This window comes from Perissodus microlepis, chromosome 16 (genome assembly GCF_051167445.1).
Source record: "Perissodus microlepis isolate ML-2025 ecotype Zambia chromosome 16, ASM5116744v1, whole genome shotgun sequence".
In the NCBI taxonomy this organism is placed as follows: Eukaryota; Metazoa; Chordata; class Actinopteri; order Cichliformes; family Cichlidae; genus Perissodus; species Perissodus microlepis.
The window spans coordinates 26,736,848-26,758,695 of NC_140476.1; the positions used below are offsets into that span (position 1 = coordinate 26,736,848).

The 21,848-nt window shown below is 39.3% G+C and overlaps 2 protein-coding genes across 2 annotated transcripts; both read right to left on the minus strand.

Annotated features, from left to right (window-relative positions):
- Window positions 1-4,730: 4,730 nt before the first annotated feature.
- LOC146371051 (trace amine-associated receptor 13c-like) lies at window positions 4,731-5,980 on the minus strand. Its single transcript, XM_084907936.1, has 2 exons — window positions 5,808-5,980; window positions 4,731-5,547 (listed from the first exon to the last, which is right to left on the minus strand). Exons 1-2 carry the CDS (start codon window positions 5,978-5,980, stop codon window positions 4,731-4,733), a joined length of 990 nt encoding a protein of 329 aa, XP_084764062.1.
- A 10,366-nt stretch (window positions 5,981-16,346) lies between these two features.
- On the minus strand, window positions 16,347-17,596 carry LOC146371052 (trace amine-associated receptor 13c-like). Its single transcript, XM_084908754.1, has 2 exons — window positions 17,424-17,596; window positions 16,347-17,163 (listed from the first exon to the last, which is right to left on the minus strand). The coding sequence occupies exons 1-2, from the start codon at window positions 17,594-17,596 to the stop codon at window positions 16,347-16,349; spliced, it is 990 nt and encodes a 329-aa protein (XP_084764880.1).
- Window positions 17,597-21,848: the final 4,252 nt, after the last annotated feature.

Genomic DNA, 21,848 nt, shown 5'->3' on the forward strand with positions numbered 1-21,848 from the left:
ATGCAAGCTTTGTAGGGGCTGGAGCTGTCCTGTTGCAAGCAGATGAACAGGGGGTTGATAGACAAATCAGTTTCTTTTCTAAGAAGTTTAACTGGTACCAGTTAAACTACTCTGTGATTGAGAAAGAAGCCCTGTCTTTGACTTGGGCTTTGCAGCACTTTGCTGTCTATGTGGACTCTGGGGTAAAGCCCATAGTAGTTTATACAGACCACAACCCACTGACCTTTTTGCATTCGTTGCGTTGCCCTAATCAGAGACTGATTAGGTGGTCACTGTTTCTGCAGTCCTATGTTTTGGATGTCTGACACATTAAAGGCCGTGATAATGGGGTTGCAGATGCACTGTCTCGAGCTCCAATTTCTGAATAGTTTAGTGTACCCTGGGGAGGATTGTATTGTGCTCGCTGGGTTTTGACATTTTCTTTTTTTTTTTCAGGGAACGGAGATCCTGTGGAGGACTCCGGTCTTATGGGGAGGGGTGTGATGACCCACTGCACCCTGCCTTCCTTTTGGCTCATGTGTGTCTTGTTTGCAGGCATTGGAGAGGAGGAGTTCCCGTTTACAATCAGTGACACTGGCAACACCTGGGCCAGCGTATCAGGACTCGATATATAAAGCCTTTAGGGCATAATTTGGGTTGGCCCTGAGACACCAAGTTGGATTCTGGCTGCGTTAGGTTTGGTTACATGCATCATCTTCCACTCATCCATTCCTTCACACACTACTGATGGTACTGATTACACACACCACTGTTTGTTTTTGACAGTAGGGTTTCTTTTCTGTTTTATTTGTTTTAAAAGAATAAAGCAGCATGGAATACATTCCTAACCATGTCTGGGGTTTTCTTTGTCATGACCGTACGGCCTAGTTCATGACAGCTGCCTGGCAACAAGGCCAACTTGAAAAGCTTGAATCTTCCCTCTGAGTAGCCACAGCAACATTTTGGTGATTAAAGCAATCATGTTATGGTTTTTTTGACACTGTTTTCAATAGGGGTGCAATAATACATGTATTGGTATTGAACCGTTCGATACAGTGCTTTCGGTTCGGTACGCATATGTATCGAACAATACAAATTTTTTTATTTATTTCATCAACTTTTCTTCTGCCGATACTGTCTGTGTTGAGAGCTCAGTGGATCTGCGTTCGACTACTCCGCCTAGGCTGCACTGTCGAGCGCAGATCCACTGAGCGCAGCGCAAGCTAGCCAGACAGAAGTTAAGCTCGTTGCAACATGGCAACTGCCTCAACGCTACCTGAAATTGAACCTCCCCCACCCTCATCCAGATCTGGCGTTTGGAACTATTTTGGTTTTCATGTGAAGTATGACCCTGATGGTAAGCGCGTCATGGACAAAAGTAAAACAATATTTCAGATGTGCCACGCAATGCTCAATTACATTGGCGGGAACTAGTGCGTTAGCGCAGTTAGCTAGTTAACCATCCATCTAGTTCCATCTTTGGACCCCTTCTGTTTAACATTTACATGCTCCCACTGGCACAGATTATAAAGAACAACAAAATAAACTATCACAGCTATGCAGATGACACACAAATATATATCACAATGTCACCAGGAGACCGAGGCCCTGTACAGGCTCTTGGTAAATGCATTGAGGAAATTAATGACTGGTTGTGCCACAATTTTCTCCAGCTAAACAAAAACAAAACTGAGGTAATAGTCTTTGGCGCCAAAGAAAAACGATTACAGGCCACCAGAGAACTTCAATCTATACACCTAAAAACCACAAACCAGGCGAGAAATTTGGGTGTAGTGATGGATGCAGACCTAAACTTAGAAAAACACATTAAGACAGTAACAAAATCAGCTTACTATCACCTCAAGAATATTTCAAGGATAAAAGATCTGATGTCTCAACAGGACCTGGAAAAACTAGTCCATGCATTCATCTTTAGTAGGCTTGACTACTGTAACAGCATCTTTACAGGTCTACCTAAAAAAATCAGTCAGACAACTACAGCTCATTCAGAACTCTGCTGCTCGAGTCCTCACTAAGACCAAAAAAGTGGACCACATCAGTCCAGCTCTGAGGTCTTTACACTGGCTGCCTGTCCGTCAGAGGATAGACTTTAAAGTTCTGATGCTGGTCTATAAAGCTCTGAATGGTTTAGGACCAAAATACATCAAAGACCTCCTGACCCAGTATGAACCTTCCAGATCCCTCAGGTCATCTGGATCCGGTCTTTTATCAGTTCCCAGAGTCAGAACCAGACACGGAGAAGCTGCATTCAGCTTTTATGCTCCTTATATCTGGAACAAACTTCCAGAAAGCCTCAGATCAGCTGAAACACTCAGTTTATTTAAATCCAGGTTGAAGACTCACTTATTCTCAGCTGCATTTAAATAAAGCACCAAATCCGCACTTAAGCTTAAATTTCAAAACTTACATTTTAACTACTGATTTTATCTACTGTTCTGATTTTATCTGTTTTGATTTTATATACTGTTTTGTTTGTTTGTTTGTTTGTTAATTAGTTAGTTAGTTTGTTTGCTTGTTTTAATCAATTTTAAATCATGCTTTTTATTTGTTTTTGTTTCTAATGTCTCTGTAAAGCACTTTGAATCACCTTGTTGTTGAATTGTGCTATACAAATAAACTTGCCTTGCCTTGCCTTAATGTGTTGATGCCGTCCAGCCCCACGCATGGGGCGATCCGCGGTAACTCGCTAACGGAGATTTGCCACGTTATGGCATTAACGTCATTTTAACGAGATTAACGCTGACAGCACTAGTGGGAACACAACAAATATGACTGCACATTTACGCCGACATCATCCTAGTGCAAAGACAAGTGGAAGCACATAAAAAACAACAAGCACGCATGCTACAAACTCTATCCGAGTCATTTAGACAGCCGTTAGCACATGATTCGCCTTATGTGGACCTGATATGTTTAATATGCTGTTGAGAATATACCTCAGAAGAAGGGTATAGTATAGTTTTTATTTGGAAAGAGCCATTTCTCTGTAATAAACTCTCTTTTCCAAAGATGAGGTATTTCTCGATCTATCTGATCGAGAAATCACTTCTTTTTTTTTTTTGTTGTTGTTTCAGCAACATTAAATTTAAAAACTGTACTTTTTAGTTAAAATATATATTTATAATTTTAATAAATGACAAATTAAAAAGACATGAACATTTTTTGTATAAAAAAAATATCGAACCGTGACACCAAAGTATCGAACCAAACTGAACCGTGAATTTTGTGTATCATTGCACCCCTAGTTTTCAGCCAGTCTGACCCAGTGATAGCCAGCAACCACTCAGCAAACAGTGTCAGAATGCACATTTTGTTGCTAGTGACAGGAGGTTGCCAGTGGGTTGTTAACCCTTTTCTAGGCCTGTATAATTGAAAGCATAGAGTACTAAGCACTATTTGACAACCAGTGTTGGGGTTATTAGTCAAGGAATGTAGTTTAATTTTAAGACATTTAACATATAATAATAATGTAGCACATTATTGATAGAGAAAGTCATTTGGTATACCATTTGGTACATTAACCCTCTCGGGTCCAGGGTATAATTTTCCGTTTTTGACTACTTTTGATTTTACCTCTATATTTCACCTTTAAAATATGTTTTTCTTGCCTTGTTTGGTATCATTATTTTCAGCACAACCTCAAATATCTGAAATTTGAGTTATTTTTTCATTTTGGTATACTATATTAGCACAGTTGATCTAAATTCAGACAAAAAATTCAAAATCCGAGTAGAAAAAAGTTATATTTTTTACTGTAAAACCCACAAACATGTTCAACGAATCATTTTCATAACTTGAAATGCAAATAGAAATTGTACATCTCTAAAAATTATGCACAAGTTTTGCAAACAAAAAAGTTATATGGTACTATTTACCTAAAAATGCAGCCAAGGCCTCAGGCGTTTTTTATATAACCATTTAAATCTATTTACAGAACAATCAGGTGTTCTGCATCAAAAAAGAAGGCACACAAATTAATTGTGCCAGTCCAAAAAATGTAGTTTGTGTTCAGTATAAGACAGAGGAGAACACCACAGGCCTAAACCCTGCACAAACCCTGTACATTGTTGCGATGGACAAAAACAGGCAAAACTATGAAAGCTATAGTGTTTAGTTATTTTCTGTTGTTTTAACATAAAAAAAGATACAATTATCCATTACTCGTTTCTTTTTTTGCAAGAAATATGACCGAAAACACAATTAGCTAGCAGCTAATTCCTGCTGCCACAGTTGTATTCTGTTTCTGACAATATTTCAGGCAGTATGTGAAGAACACATTTGAACAGACAATGATATCATTTACAAAATGATATCATTGTCTGTTCAAAGGTGAAGAACACCTTTGAACAATGATCTTTTACAAAATGAAAAAAAGACATGAACCATGAAACAGTTTCTGAATATTGTGACCAATTAATGATTATATTTGAATAAAAAACAAACAAAAAAAAAACCACTTCCCTTTTATTTCTATGGCATCAATAATAGTGGTCTTAATTGCAGAATCAGACAAAAATACAGAATTACTTCAAAAATGATTACAGAAACTGTCATTGATCTGGATAAACATAAATATCCTGGATATGTAATAATTTCCAATTTTTAGAATATGTCTAATAAGGTGAACAACACACCTTATTCTCCTTGTTCTCTTAAAGTGACAGAAAGGGTTTTAACAGCTGGTTGTTCAGTTTTTATCATAAACATCTTTTTGGAAAGATCTCTTTCTTCTACAGTATGCTGACCTCGCAGGAGCCCGGCTGAAGTATCTGTAGAGTGACAACTAATTTCACAGCTTTTCTAAACCAGGGGTAGAACATAGCATAAATCAAAGGATTTAGACAGGAGTTAAAATAATACAGATAGATCACAATGGATGCAGATGAGCTGTTGAACAACTCGTTTCCTAAAAGTGAAACAATGTAATATGGGCAGAAACATAATAGAAACACAAGAACAAGAACACCCAGAGTCCTGGCTGCTTTTAGTTCTGATTTCTTTGCTGTTAGAGTCACTGAGAGCTGCAGTGTGACAGCTGTAACATGAGAGCGCATGGCACGGGCCTGAGACACAGCCACCACAAATACTCTCATATACAGAAATACGATGACAGTAACTGGAGCAATAAAAGTTAAAACAATGTCAGTGGTTCCTACAATGTAGTCTATGACAAATACACATTCTCCATAACAGGAAGTATGTCGTTCTCGTTGAAGCAGGTCGTCCTTTATAAATAGTATGTTGTAAAAAACCGAGCAGAGCCAACACAGACAGACGCAGAGTTTCACTCTTCTGTCAGTGATTCTGGTGGGGTAATGCAAAGGGTCACAAATAGCCACATAGCGGTCGACTGATATCAGCACCATAATGCCCACTGAGGCAGAGGTAATGATGAAGCATATATAACTACACAGAGAACATGTGAGCTGACCAAGAAACCAACAAGCTGTGTCTCGTAGGACTTTTGCCGGTATCAACAACAGACCAATGAGAAAGTCTGAGACAGCCAGAGAGAGGAGGAGGATGTTAGTGGGTGTGTGGAGCTGTCTGAAAGAAGAGAGAGAAATATCAAGAAGTCATTATTTCTATACTAAAACAATCTAAACAAACAAAATTATTGCAGCTGTCCTATCCAAAAGTGTAGACAGTTGAAAGGGTAGTAGAAGATAGAATCTATAGATTTGCACATTATTGTCCGATAATAGTCTACCCATGAGATATAAATTAACTTAAATTTAGTCGTAATTAGTAGTAGAGTTGTAGTAGTAGTAAAGCCACAGCAGAAGTTTAAAAAAGTAAATCTCTGCCTGAAGTGGGAGACTGAGACAATGACGAGAAGGTTGAGAGCCACAGTTAGCAGAGAGACTGAAAACACCACAACGTAAGGGAGCAAAACTTGAGACAGAGATGTTTTAGGCTTCTTGCAGGAGATGTTGAAGAGTTGTGGAAAGCAGAGCTCTGCTTCGTCCTGGGTCTCCATCTTCACACACCTGCAGAGAGCTGCAGCTCTGGCAGCAATGTGAGCAGAATATAACTGATCCTCACACCTTCTCTAAACTCCTCCCCTCATCATTCTTTCAGCGTCTGTAATGCCCCCTTCAGTGCACACTGAATCCAGGCTGACCACTTGCTGATAGTATTGTATTAATCTGGCTAGTACTTACTGACCACATCTAGCCCAATGTTCTTAGGGTTACATTGGTTTCTGAAAATGGTACATCCTAGTAACATTAGCTAACTAAAAAAGCTGCCTTTTTTGTAAATTAATGTGCTTTTCAAAATAAAGGAGCACCAAGTCCTGTTTACACAGTCTTAGAGCAATGGCTGTAACCTACATCCTTATGATAACAGCAACTGCAACAATAAAGGTTAAAAAATAAAGCTTATTAGTCTCTGCAATGTACCATATGGGAATCACAAATTCTGTATTGCAGGAACCTTCCTGGTTGAATAAGATCATTTGTTACAAACACACTGCTGTAGAAAATACAACAGGTCCATGAATCACAGAAAAGGAGTTTTACTCTTTCTGAGACTCAAGCGGGATAATGCAGAGGTTCACAAATAGAAACACTCATATTGTAGCACCATGTCTGCTGCAGAAATTCCCCAGACTTGCCTGCTTAGGTCCCATTCGGAAGCCCTGTGGACAGGCTACTCAGGACCTACATGTGCACATTGCCACATTATTGCCAGTAGGGTGTGGACTAGAATTCCCGGTTTCCTTCCACATATAGCTTTGCAAAAATTGCATAAAAAGCGCTTGCAGGAACAAAAACATAATATTCCAGAAGCACGCTTTGCCGATCCAATCAGCTGTTCGTAACACTTTCCACATTGAAACAGATGTCAGCGCGAACGATTGCATGTCCGCCATTTCCTTCCCGAAATCGGAAGTGACGTCATTTTCGCGGAAAATGTAGTTTTTTACTTGTAGGCCTTAAAAGCCTATACTGGTGTTTTTATAAGTCATGTTTGACTTTATGCTTTTCTCAATAGTTTCTGGGATGCTTAGAACTCGAATTGCACTGCTGGAAATAGTTTATTTTGATGCACATGCTGTTTTCTTTGCAAATTTGCATCATAGGATTGTTTTTCGTTTTTCCTGCAGTATATAAAAATTGCTGTATCTCAAAAATAAAACTATGAAGACACTCAAAATAAATTTCCTGTTGTTGTAAACTATTTTTTGCAACTTTTTTGTATTTAAAGTTTTGAGGGATAAGCCTCTTAAATTTCTCCAAGTAGAAATATATGTAAAAAAAACAAAAACGATTTTCAATTCTTTTGTAGTTTATTGCACTTTTTTTGCAATTAATGTAGTTACTATGGACTTAATGCATACATATTATTAAAATATGGGCTATAACAGTTGTATTGATGTATAGCAACTTGAAATGCTCCCAAAAATGGCACTACAGCATGTAAAAATATAAAGTAAGCTCTGGCGGACTTGGTTCTATGGTAGGTCTTAAAGGGTTAAGGATGGGTGGATGGAAGCAGACCCACCCATGAATTTGATTGATTATGTGAATCGCTTCAGACACAGGTTATATGTTGCAGGTGAGCTGGCAAGAGGCACGTTGGCAGTGTCGCAGGCAAAGATGAAAAGCAAGGAAAGCAAGGCATGATCGTCACGCTATAGTGCGCGAGTTCAGCCCTGGTGACAAAGTTTTGGCTCTCTGTCCGTTGGTGAGCTCTCCTTTTCAGGCTAAGTTTTCCAGTCCTTTTACAGTTGTCAAGCGTGTTTCGGATCAGAACTATTTGATTTCAACTCCTGGTCACCGGAAGCCAGTGAAGTTGTTCATGTTAATTTGTTAAAAGCTTATTATGATCAGTCTACTAGTGTATCTTGTTCTGCTATCCAGGATGGGGTGACGGGGGTGGATCCTGTTTTGGTAGTTAATGAAGTAAGTGTCATCACAAGGGAAGGTTCCGATGCAGATGTCGAACCGGATGAGGGGTTGTTGTCTGGGTGCCTGAAGAATTCGGAGACCCTTGAGAACTTGGGGTGTCTTCTGGGGCATTTACTGCTCAGGCAGCTGAACTTGAAGGCCTTCTTATGAAGTATTCAGGTTTGTGTGGTGATGTGCCTTCTCGTACAGACTGGGTGGAGCATGATATTGATGTAGGGGAATATTTTTGCCGAAAATATTCGGCAGCATTTCTATAGAGTTTCTCCTGCTAAGCGTGAGTATCTGGATGCTGAGGTAGAGTGCATGGTTAAGCATGACATCGCTGGGCCTTCTTCATCTAGTTGGGCGTCTCCGTGTTTGTAAATGGCCTGTATTTATATAGCGCTTTACTGGTCCCTAAGGACGCCAAAGCGCTTTACATATCCAGTCATCCACACACACATTCACACACTGGTGATGGCAAGCTACATTGTAGCCACAGCCACCCTGGGGCGCACTGACAGAGGCGAGGCTGCCGGACACTGGCGCCACCGGGCCCTCTGACCACCATCAGTAGGCAACGGGTGAAGTGTCTTGCCCAAGGACACAACGACCGAGACTGTCCAAGCCGGGGCTCGAACCGGCAACCTTCCGATTACAAGGCGAACTCCCAACTCTTGAGCCATGATCGCCCCGTACTGACTTTCGAAAAGTTAACTGGGTTACCAAACCTGACTCCTTTCCATTGCCTCGTATGGAGGACTGTGTGGACCAAGTTGGTGCAGCCAAGTATGTCAGCAAGTTTGATCTGCTGAAAGGCTATTGGCAGGTTCCCCTGTCAAAGAGAGCGCAGGAAGTGGCAACATTTATTATTCCATCAGGGCTGTATTCTTATAAAGTAATGCCGTTTGGGTTGAGGAATGCACCAGCCACATTTCAGCGTCTTATGAATCGTGTTGTGGCTGGGTTGGCGGGTTGCGCTGTATATTTAGATGACTTGGTGGTCTACAGTGAGTCTTGGGCTTCTCATGTACAGAGAATTAGGGCTCTGTTTGACCGTTTGACGGAACCAAACCTCACAGTAAATCTTGCAAAATGTGATTTTGCTCGGGCTACTGTAACTTACCTGGGTCGGGTGGTTGGACAAGGGTGTGTCGCTCCGGTCCAGGCTAAAGTGATGGCAGTCCAGCATTTTCCACCACCTTCTACAAAGAAGGAATTGATGTGGTTTCTGGGAATGGTGGGGTATTATCGTGGTGTTTGTAAAAACTTTTCCACTGTGGTTGTACCACTCACCAACTTGTTAAAGACCAAGGTCCCATTTGTGTGGTCAACGGATTGCCAAGAAGCCTTTGATGGTATTAAGTCCCTTTTGTGTTCAACACCTGTTCTGGTTGCACCAAGATTTGACCACCCTTTTGTTTTGCAGGTGGATGCAAGCTTTGTAGGGGCTGGAGCTGTCCTGTTGCAAGCAGATGAACAGGGGGTTGATAGACAAATCAGTTTCTTTTCTAAGAAGTTTAACCGGTACCAGTTAAACTACTCTGTGATTGAGAAAGAAGCCCTGTCTTTGACTTGGGCTTTGCAGCACTTTGCTGTCTATGTGGACTCTGGGGTAAAGCCCATAGTAGTTTATACAGACCACAACCCACTGACCTTTTTGCATTCGTTGCGTTGCCCTAATCAGAGACTGATTAGGTGGTCACTGTTTCTGCAGTCCTATGTTTTGAATGTCTGACACATTAAAGGCCGTGATAATGGGGTTGCAGATGCACTGTCTCGAGCTCCAATTTCTGAATAGTTTAGTGTACCCTGGGGAGGATTGTATTGTGCTCTCTGGGTTTTGACATTTTCTTTTTTTTTTCAGGGAACGGAGATCCTGTGGAGGACTCCGGTCTTATGGGGAGGGGTGTGATGACCCACTGCACCCTGCCTTCCTTTTGGCTCATGTGTGTCTTGTTTGCAGGCATTGGAGAGGAGGAGTTCCCATTTACAATCAGTGACACTGGCAACACCTGGGCCAGCGTATCAGGACTCGATATATAAAGCCTTTAGGGCATAATTTGGGTTGGCCCTGAGACACCAAGTTGGATTCTGGCTGCGTTAGGTTTGGTTACATGCATCATCTTCCACTCATCCATTCCTTCACACACTACTGATGGTACTGATTACACACACCACTGTTTGTTTTTGACAGTAGGGTTTCTTTTCTGTTTTATTTGTTTTAAAAGAATAAAGCAGCTTGGAATCCATTCCTAACCATGTCTGGGGTTTTCTTTGTCATGACCGTACGGCCTGGTTCGTGACAGCTGCCTGGCAACAAGGCCAACTTGAAAAGCTTGAATCTTCCCTCTGAGTAGCCACAGCAACATTTTGGTGATTAAAGCAATCATGTTATGGTTTTTTTTGACACTGTTTTCAATAGGGGTGCAACAATACATGTATTGGTATTGAACCGTTCGATACAGTGCTTTCAGTTCGGTACGCATATGTGTCGAACAATACAAATTTTTTTTTATTTTATCAACTTTTCTTCTGACGATACTGTCTGTGTTGAGAGCTCAGTGGATCTGCGTTCGACTACTCCGCCTAGGCTGCACTGTCGAGCGCAGATCCACTGAGCGCAGCGCAAGCTAGCCAGACAGAAGTTAAGCTCGTTGCAACATGGCAACTGCCTCAACGCTACCTGAAATTGAACCTCCCCCACCCTCATCCAGATCTGGCGTTTGGAACTATTTTGGTTTTCATGTGAAGTATGACCCTGATGGTAAGCGCGTCATGGACAAAAGTAAAACAATATTTCAGATGTGCCACGCAATGCTCAATTACATTGGCGGGAACTAGTGCGTTAGCGCAGTTAGCTAGTTAACCATCCATCTAGTTCCATCTTTGGACCCCTTCTGTTTAACATTTACATGCTCCCACTGGCACAGATTATAAAGAACAACAAAATAAACTATCACAGCTATGCAGATGACACACAAATATATATCACAATGTCACCAGGAGACCGAGGCCCTGTACAGGCTCTTGGTAAATGCATTGAGGAAATTAATGACTGGTTGTGCCACAATTTTCTCCAGCTAAACAAAAACAAAACTGAGGTAATAGTCTTTGGCGCCAAAGAAAAACGATTACAGGCCACCAGAGAACTTCAATCTATACACCTAAAAACCACAAACCAGGCGAGAAATTTGGGTGTAGTGATGGATGCAGACCTAAACTTAGAAAAACACATTAAGACAGTAACAAAATCAGCTTACTATCACCTCAAGAATATTTCAAGGATAAAAGATCTGATGTCTCAACAGGACCTGGAAAAACTAGTCCATGCATTCATCTTTAGTAGGCTTGACTACTGTAACAGCATCTTTACAGGTCTACCTAAAAAATCAGTCAGACAACTACAGCTCATTCAGAACTCTGCTGCTCGAGTCCTCACTAAGACCAAAAAAGTGGACCACATCAGTCCAGCTCTGAGGTCTTTACACTGGCTGCCTGTCCGTCAGAGGATAGACTTTAAAGTTCTGATGCTGGTCTATAAAGCTCTGAATGGTTTAGGACCAAAATACATCAAAGACCTCCTGACCCAGTATGAACCTTCCAGATCCCTCAGGTCATCTGGATCCGGTCTTTTATCAGTTCCCAGAGTCAGAACCAGACACGGAGAAGCTGCATTCAGCTTTTATGCTCCTTATATCTGGAACAAACTTCCAGAAAGCCTCAGATCAGCTGAAACACTCAGTTTATTTAAATCCAGGTTGAAGACTCACTTATTCTCAGCTGCATTTAAATAAAGCACCAAATCCGCACTTAAGCTTAAATTTCAAAACTTACATTTTAACTACTGATTTTATCTACTGTTCTGATTTTATCTGTTTTGATTTTATATACTGTTTTGTTTGTTTGTTTGTTTGTTAATTAGTTTGTTTGCTTGTTTTAATCAATTTTAAATCATGCTTTTTATTTGTTTTTGTTTCTAATGTCTCTGTAAAGCACTTTGAATCACCTTGTTGTTGAATTGTGCTATACAAATAAACTTGCCTTGCCTTGCCTTAATGTGTTGACGCCGTCCAGCCCCACGCATGGGGCGATCCGCGGTAACTCACTAACGGAGATTTGCCGCGTTATGGCGTTAACGTCATTTTAACGAGATTAACGCTGACAGCACTAGTGGGAACACAACAAATATGACTGCACATTTACGCCGACATCATCAAAGACAAGTGGAAGCACATAAAAAACAACAAGCACGCATGCTACAAACTCTATCCGAGTCATTTAGACAGCCGTTAGCACATGATTCGCCTTATGTGGACCTGATATGTTTAATATGCTGTTGAGAATATACCTCAGAAGAAGGGTATAGTATAGTTTTTATTTGGAAAGAGCCATTTCTCTGTAATGAACTCTCTTTTCCAAAGATGAGGTATTTCTCGATCAGATAGATCGAGAAATCACTTCTTTTTTTTTTTTGTTGTTGTTTCAGCAACATTAAATTTAAAAACTGTACTTTTTAGTTAAAATATATATTTATAATTTTAATAAATGACAAATTAAAAAGGCATGAACATTTTTTGTATAAAAAAAAATATCGAACCGTGACACCAAAGTATCGAACCAAACTGAACCGTGAATTTTGTGTATCATTGCACCCCTAGTTTTCAGCCAGTCTGACCCAGTGATAGCCAGCAACCACTCGGCAAACAGTGTCAGAATGCACATTTTGTTGCTAGTGACAGGAGGTTGCCAGTGGGTTGTTAACCCTTTTCTAGGCCTGTATAATTGAAAGCATAGAGTACTAAGCACTATTTGACAACCAGTGTTGGGGTTATTAGTCAAGGAATGTAGTTTAATTTTAAGACATTTAACATATAATAATAATGTAGCACATTATTGATAGAGAAAGTCATTTGGTATACCATTTGGTACATTAACCCTCTCGGGTCCAGGGTATAATTTTCCGTTTTTGACTACTTTTGATTTTACCTCTATATTTCACCTTTAAAATATGTTTTTCTTGCCTTGTTTGGTATCATTATTTTCAGCACAACCTCAAATATCTGAAATTTGAGTTATTTTTTCATTTTGGTATACTATATTAGCACAGTTGATCTAAATTCAGACAAAAAATTCAAAATCCGAGTAGAAAAAAGTTATATTTTTTACTGTAAAACCCACAAACATGTTCATAACTTGAAATGCAAATAGAAATTGTACATCTCTAAAAATTATGCACAAGTTTTGCAAACAACAAAGTTATATGGTACTATTTACCTAAAAATGCAGCCAAGGCCTCAGGCTTTTTTTATATAACCATTTAAATCTATTTACAGAACAATCAGGTGTTCTGCATCAAAAAAGAAGGCACACAAATTAATTGTGCCAGTCCAAAAAATGTAGTTTGTGTTCAGTATAAGACAGAGGAGAACACCACAGGCCTAAACCCTGCAGGTCTGACAGCAGGAGGTGCATGAGTCCAGTTTTCCATGTGGGAACAGCGTTTACACTGGAATCTGCCTTTGACGGCTTTTTTAGAGCAAATATGAAATTCAGCAGTCTAACTGACACACAATACAAGACAATAACTACACAACACACTAACTACAGCCTCCAAACACGCTAAACGTCACTAATGTCTCACATATGAAAACTTGCGCTCTCTTTCTTTTGCTCGCCTGCTTTCCGTCGCGGGTGTCACTCCTAAAAACTTCCCCTTCTCCCTAAACAACCAAGTACCACATGTTGCCATATCATTTTTTTGATTGGCTGACATGGTAAACTCTAACACCAATAGGGAAGGGGTGTTTTTTCTTTTTCTTTTTTCACTCACAAGCGGAGAGTGTTTGCTAGCGCTGTCTGTAGAAAACGCTGTTTTTACCGTTCTTCCCGCTGTAAACGCCACTGTTTTGTTCAGAAAAAAACATTGCGTGTATTTTTTATTATAACTCTGGTTTTACGTGGCCCATCGACACAATTCAAAAACTGGTATATAGTTTTAAGTCCGCACTTTTTTTTCTACTTTTAAAAACGTGAACAGGTAGAAATGGCAGTTACAACCCTGACTGCTCATCACTGCTTCTGTTACATGATGAAGATCAATCCATTCAGCTTTAACAGTACTCTGGGGTCTTTGCTAGCTTTGTGTTAGCATGCTGTCTGTCCAAAAACTTGCAAAGAGCCAAAGTTCTGTTGCCAGTATAATCTGGTTTCTGCCTTGGATGCACTTTCCAATTTCCAATCACTCTCTCCTCCTTTTGTCCAATAAAATTAAAAGTAATGTCCATATCTCTACTTGTCAAAGGCTGAAGATCACTCCGCCATTTTCCTTCTTCAGCCACATAAAATGAAATCAGATAATGGCAGCAGAGGAACAAAAAAGATCATCTTTGTTTGTTTTTGTCTTTCTATCCACCCGGCATGCAGATAACTGAAGAACCTTTATAACGCGACTAATGAAATAACTGTGACTGTAATGCAACTACTGAATTTAGTACAGCGACGTGTTAAATCACAGCAATACTGAAAAATAAAATGTAATTACCATAACATGTTACTTTGTAACGTTTCACTCAACACTGTTCACAGCAGCACTTACCCTTATGGTGTTTTTATGTAAGGCAAAGCTCTTATAATGTGTGTAGAAAAGCCATACCAGAAAAATCTTTAAAACAAAACTAAAGACAACAACAAACAAACAAACACGATAAAAGTTTGGTGACTTTGTTCCAAAGCATGGTGTTAGATTTGATTGTTTTTTCTTGTTCTCCTACAGATTTCAATTTATGATTGGCACTTAATAGGAACATTTATTAACATATATCCATATATTATAATAGCACATGTCTCTGAAACGAGACAGCTTAAAAATGGAAACATTTCTTATGGAGGGATGAATCCAAACTTGAACATTTTTGGTTTGGAATGTTTACAGAATAGCCCCTTTTCCAGGTCAACTCGGCGCGGTTCGCCACAGTTTTCAGGGTTTTCCATTAGGTCATAGGACCTGCTCGTTTGGGGTTCCAAGCGATTCAAGCAGGTACTAAAATGTGATGTCGTCAGACTGCATGCCACCGATTGGCTGGTAAGTAGCGTCACTCAGTGAGTCATGAGTGTGTCTCATTCGCAAAAATTAAAAACGCCAGTTTTGAAACCTGGCAACATGACTACAAAAAAACAACGCCGTGGTCCCTGAATATAAAGAAAAGCCACACACTGAGCAGCAGGTATATTCTTGCCTCGATGTCCACCTTTTTTTGTAGCGTTTGTGTTGCATATTAATTATGTCACAGGGCGCTCGGACGCGCTGCTATTATAATAACCACGCAGGTTAGGTTGTACTGGATTTTAATGTAAAACCAGTCAATCTGAGGCGATCAGTGGTTAGTCAATCCGAGGTAAGTACTAATGGAAAAAGGGGCTTATGTATGGAAGAGATCAGGAGGGAGGTACAACAGTACAACTTTAGAAACATTTTTACAACATGGTGGATGTGCCATGGTGTCATGGTTTTGTACTGCGTTGCAAAAAGTGGTGCTGGTGCTTTCATACCCTCCACAACATTTGAACCATTACATTGTTGCGATAGACAAAAACAGGCAAAACTATGAAAGCTATAGTGTTTAGTTATTTTCTGTTGTTTTAAAAAAGATACAATTATCCATTACTCGTTTCTTTTTTTGCAAGAAATATGACCGAAAACACAATTAGCTAGCAGCTAATTCCTGCTGCCACAGTTGTATTCTGTTTCTGACAATATTTCAGGCAGTATGTGAAGAACACATTTGAACAGACAATGATATCATTTACAAAATGATATCATTGTCTGTTCAAAGGTGAAGAACACCTTTGAACAATGATCTTTTACAAAATGAAAAAAAGACATGAACCATGAAACAGTTTCTGAATATTGTGACCAATTAATGATTATATTTGAATAAAAAACAAACAAACGAAAAAAAACCCCACTTCCCTTTTATTTCTATGGCATCAATAATATGGTAAATGGCCTGCATTTGTATAGCGCTTTTCCAGTCCCTAAGGACCCCAAAGCGCTTCACACTACATTCAGTCATTCACCCATTCACACACACATTCACACACTGGCGATGGCAAGCTACATTGTAGCCACAGCTGCCCTGGGGCGCACTAATAGTGGCCTCAACAGGAGAATACAGCACCTTCCCTCTGTTTCCCTCTCTTAATTGCAGAATCAGACAAAAATACAGAATTACTTCAAAAATGATTACAGAAACATTCATTGATCTGGATAAACATCATCATCACAACATAAATATCCTGGATATGTAATAATTTCCAATTTTTAGAATATGCCTAATAAGGTGAACAACACACCTTATTCTCCTTGTTCTCTTAAAGAGACAGAAAGGGTTTTAAAAGCTGGTTGTTCAGTTTTTATCATAAACATCTTTTTGGAAAGATCTCTTTCTTCTACAGTATGCTGACCTCACAGGAGCCTGGCTGAAGTATCTGTAGAGTGACAACTAATTTCACAGCTTTTCTAAACCAGGGGTAGAACATAGCATAAATCAAAGGATTTAGACAGGAGTTAAAATAATACAGATAGGCCACAAAAGAAGCAGATGAACTATTGATGAATTCTTCTCCTACAAGAGAAACACAGTAATATGGGCAGAAACATAATAGAAACACAAGAACAAGAACACCCAGTGTCCTGGCTGCTTTTATCTCTGATTTCTTTGCTGTTAGAGTCACTGAGAGCTGTAGTGTGACAGCTGTAACATGAGAGCGCATGGCACGGGCCTGAGACACAGCCACCACAAATACTCTCATATACAGAAATACGATGACAGTAAGTGGAGCAATAAAAGTTAAAACAATGTCAGTGGTTCCTACAATGTAGTCTATGACAAATACACATTCTCCATAACAGGAAGTATGTCGTTCTCGTTGAAGCAGGTCGTCCTTTATAAATAGTATGTTGTAAAAAACCGAGCAGAGCCAACACAGACAGACGCAGAGTTTCACTCTTCTGTCAGTGATTCTGGTGGGGTAATGCAGAGGGTCACAAATAGCCACATAGCGGTCGACTGATATCAGCACCATAATGCCCACTGAGGCAGAGGTAATGATGAAGCATATATAATTATACAGAGAACATGTGAGCTGACCAAGAAACCAACAAGTTGTGTCTCGTAGGACTTTTGCCGGTATCAACAACAGACCAATGAGAAAGTCTGAGACAGCCAGAGAGAGGAGGAGGATGTTAGTGGGTGTGTGGAGCTGTCTGAAAGAAGAGAGAGAAATATCAAGAAGTCATTATTTCTATACTAAAACAATCTAAACAAACAAAATTATTGCAGCTGTCCTATCCAAAAGTGTAGACAGTTGAAAGGGTAGTAGAAGATAGAATCTATAGATTTGCACATTATTGTCCGATAATAGTCTACCCATAAGATATAAATTAACTTAAATTTAGTCGTAATTAGTAGTAGAGTTGTAGTAGTAGTAAAGCCACAGCAGAAGTTTAAAAAAGTAAATCTCTGCCTGAAGTGGGAGACTGAGACAATGACGAGAAGGTTGAGAGCCACAGTTAGCAGAGAGACTGAAAACACCACAACGTAAGGGAGCAAAACTTGAGACAGAGATGTTTTAGGCTTCTTGCAGGAGATGTTGAAGAGTTGTGGAAAGCAGAGCTCTGCTTCGTCCTGGGTCTCCATCTTCACACACCTGCAGAGAGCTGCAGCTCTGGCAGCAATGTGAGCAGAATATAACTGATCCTCACACCTTCTCTAAACTCCTCCCCTCATCATTCTTTCAGCGTCTGTAATGCCCCCTTCAGTGCACACTGAATCCAGGCTGACCACTTGCTGATAGTATTGTATTAATCTGGCTAGTACTTACTGACCACATCTAGCCCAATGTTCTTAGGGTTACATTGGTTTCTGAAAATGGTACATCCTAGTAACATTAGCTAACTAAAAAAGCTGCCTTTTTTGTAAATTAATGTGCTTTTCAAAATAAAGGAGCACCAAGCCCTGTTTACACAGTCTTAGAGCAATGGCTGTAACCTACATCCTTATGATAACAGCAACTGCAACAATAAAGGTTAAAAAATAAAGCTTATTAGTCTCTGCAATGTACCATATGGGAATCACAAATTCTGTATTGCAGGAACCTTCCTGGTTGAATAAGATCATTTGTTACAAACACACTGCTGTAGAAAATACAACAGGTCCATGAATCACAGAAAAGGAGTTTTACTCTTTCTGAGACTCAAGAGGGATAATGCAGAGGTTCACAAATAGAAACACTCATATTTTAGCAACATGTCTGCTGCAGAAATTCCTCAGACTTGCCTGCTTAGGTCCCATTCGGAAGCCCTGTGGACAGGCTACTCAGGACCTACATGTGCACATTGCCACATTATTGCCAGTAGGGTGTGGACTGCTTTACAGGACATCGTGGCTCAAGAGTTGGGTGTTCGCCTTATAATCGGAAGGTTTCTGGTTCGAGCCCCGGCTCGGACAGTCTCGGTCGTTGTGTCCTTGGGTAAGACACTTCACCTGTTGCCTACTGGTGGTCAGAGGGCCCGGTGGCGCCAGTATTCGGCAGCCTCTGTCAGTGCACCCCAGGGTGGCTGTGGCTACAATGTAGCTTGCCATCACCAGTGTGTGAATGGGTGCATGACTGGATGTGTAAAGCGCTTTGGGGTCCTTAGGGACTAGTAAAGCGCTATACAAATACAGGCCATTTACCATTTAAAATGTAAATCACTAAACTCGGGAGCAACTAGCCTTCAAAAAGTAAAAACAAAAGTTAGTCTCACTTGTAGCTTTGACTTCTTGAGTTGTTTTGTAGTATATCAGTAAGATCTTTACTAAGCTTTTGAATCATTTGCCTTCTATCAGCCTCATATTTCTAAGAAGTTTCATCTTCTCCACAATAGTCATATTTCCCTGTATGGTGTTTCCTTATTATAAACAATGTATACCCTTGATCTCCCATGGTGACTAGGTGTGGGTAAACTGGGGGACTGTTTTGGCAAGGCAGGGCAAACTTACTCCAAGAGTTATGCTTCTCTCACTCTTTGTCAGAGTTCCTGGGTCATTGACACAGTACCCCTTTATTGTGTTAGTCATCTGTCTCTGTCCATTATGTTTAGTTCTACTTCCTGTGTGTTATTAGTCAGATTCAGTTCAGCTGTGTACTCACCTGTCTCTTGTCATCATCGCTAGCCTGCAGGGGTGGATTTAGAGAAATTTCCTTCAACTAGCATGAAAATCAGATGGGGTGGCAAAATCAGAGACATTTTTTACACATATGCATTTGTTAAATTCTGTAATATGTATTAAATTTGGTTAAAATACATACAATGCTGTAAGTATGCAAGTGTTTCATATAAACAAAATATGTAAATCAATTTTTTGTCCAGATAATTAAACATTTCAGTTACATAAAACATGTGAATTTTGATTTTATCTACTGTGTAGCGTATATACTAAATAATTATGTACCCCAATAAGTATAAAATCCAGAAAGCTACACAACATGAGGTGGTTCATTTAAAAACATAGTCTAATTTACATTTCACACTCATTTTTTTTAAATGAAAAATAATCACATTATTACATTCTTACATTGACACAAAATGTCAGGCATGTAATGTATTCACTTTCATGGATACATTTTTCACTAAAAATGTGAACCAGATTTTTCATGATTTATTGGGTTTTATTGAACCCTCTGGGGTCCAGGGTATAATTGGCCACTTTTAACAACTTGTTTGTTTTACCTTTACATCTTTTTTCCCCCTTGCCTTGTTTGGTATCACTATTTTCAGCACAATCTCACATGTCTGAATTTACAGTTATTTTTTCAGTGATATGCTGTATTAACACAATTGATCTAAAATCACACAAAAAAACATAAAATCGAGGTCGGCTCTGGTGCTGCCACGTGAACTGATTCGTCTCAGCCTCTGGCCATGTGGCCGTCCACCAGAACTATTTCATTTTGGACTCTTCACAATAAACACCGTCCACATCCTCAATAAACCCGCGAGTCCTGCGTTTGGGTCCTTTCTTCTCCAGCAACAAGGTTGACACTCCTCTACCTTTCTGGCTTATTCTACTGTGTTTTTTATCAGTTTGTTTTTTTTCACCACCTTTCTCTCCATTTAGATTACTTAAACAATATGTACACAGATGGAAACATATGGCACATTGTAAATGATACAGTAATTTATTTTAACAACACCACACTGGAAAAAAGTGAAAAATATATAATATTTTTTCTTTATTCATGCTGTAATTAATTTTGTTCCGCTGTATTCTGGTGTGTGTGGTGCCTTCTCCAGTAGAGGCCAGCAATGACGCATCAGAGATTTTGTTTTCCCAGGAAAAGACTCTCAATCTATTCTGAAAGCAACCACATGTCTTGATATAGTATTCTCCCATCATTAAACTTCACCTGCATATCTTTTTTTTGTGTGTAATTTTCAGATAGAAAATAGGATCTCAATGATGACCAGCATTTGAACTGGAAGCAGCAGAATGATTAGTTAATTGCAAACTCAATTCCCTGAAGCTGTGTAAAAACAAAAAACAAAAAAACACCAAAAAACCCACAGATGGAATTATTTGCACATCTCATAAACATATATAGTATTTGTAATAGAACAGAAAAAAAATACAGAATACATCAAATGTGAAATCTGAATTCTGCACTTTAAATACATCTTGTATATTTGATTCAGAATCCACTGCGGTGGTCTCCAGAGGCAACATTACAAAAAAATAATGCATCATTGTCCAAAACCTTGGGGACCTAACTGTAGGTCATTTAACACATGAAATAGTTGATTTATGCAAATGCAACTTTCCTGGATACAATTTAGGTTAGACCATGCAATAATCTCTCTTACTGTTCATTAGTACAGTAAAGTAAGTCCTCCTTGTCATCAATATTGAGATGGCTGTAGCTCAGGAGGTTGAGCAGGCCATCGACTAATCAGAAGGTTAGTGGTTTTGTCCTCCGTCTGCTCCTGCTTAAATAGCCTTGGGCAATTTACTGAACTCAGTCGCTCGTGAACACTAATCATCAGATTAGCCTACACTAAAAAAAACAGGTTGCTAAAAAGGGTGCTAAAATAATAAATGAAACTGAGGATGGCCCAAAGATATCACTGAAAGAAAAGCCACATATTTTAAGATTTGGGAGCTTATAATGTTCTTGTACTCTATAAATTCAAAAACTAACGAGAATTGTTTTAAGTGGTTTCTGCTCTTATTTTAGGTTATCCTCTTTACACTTTCTCATGCAAAATATGTGACGTTGACTGTACCATCCAGAGACAATAAATAACATTTCATTTACTCAAATGCTTCTTATAGAACTATATGTCCCATATACTGAAGTAAAATCACAGACATAAAACTTATATTCACTTTCAGTCCATATTTACATGCCTAATGCAGTCACTGTGTTTCCTTTTTAAGTAAAAGTTTAATTAAATGTTAAAGAACATAGATAAAGTAAAAACATATCAATACAACATACAACATATCAGACTATGCACTTCTAGAAGGTTGGAAAACACTTGACTTAAATTCTTGATTTTCTAAAATTGCTTATGATACCATGTGTACACATTTTGATCAATTCAAAAGCACTCTTTTGGAGAGAGCATTCCAAGTTTCTACTAGATGAGATCCACACAAGGGGAAAAATGTCTGTCATGAAGGGTTGATTTTGTGGGCTATAGACCCAATTAAAATGCACTAACTTGTCTCAATGTATGAGATCTGATTAAAATATTTAAAAGCATAACACATGCCTGCACACACTACGATGACTGGTCACCCTAAGTGCAGCATTAAACTTCTATTACGAATATTTTGTAGAGTCGGATCTTATTATTTCTGCATTTTGCTGACTTCACGTGTACAAGACGGCACTACATAAATGTCA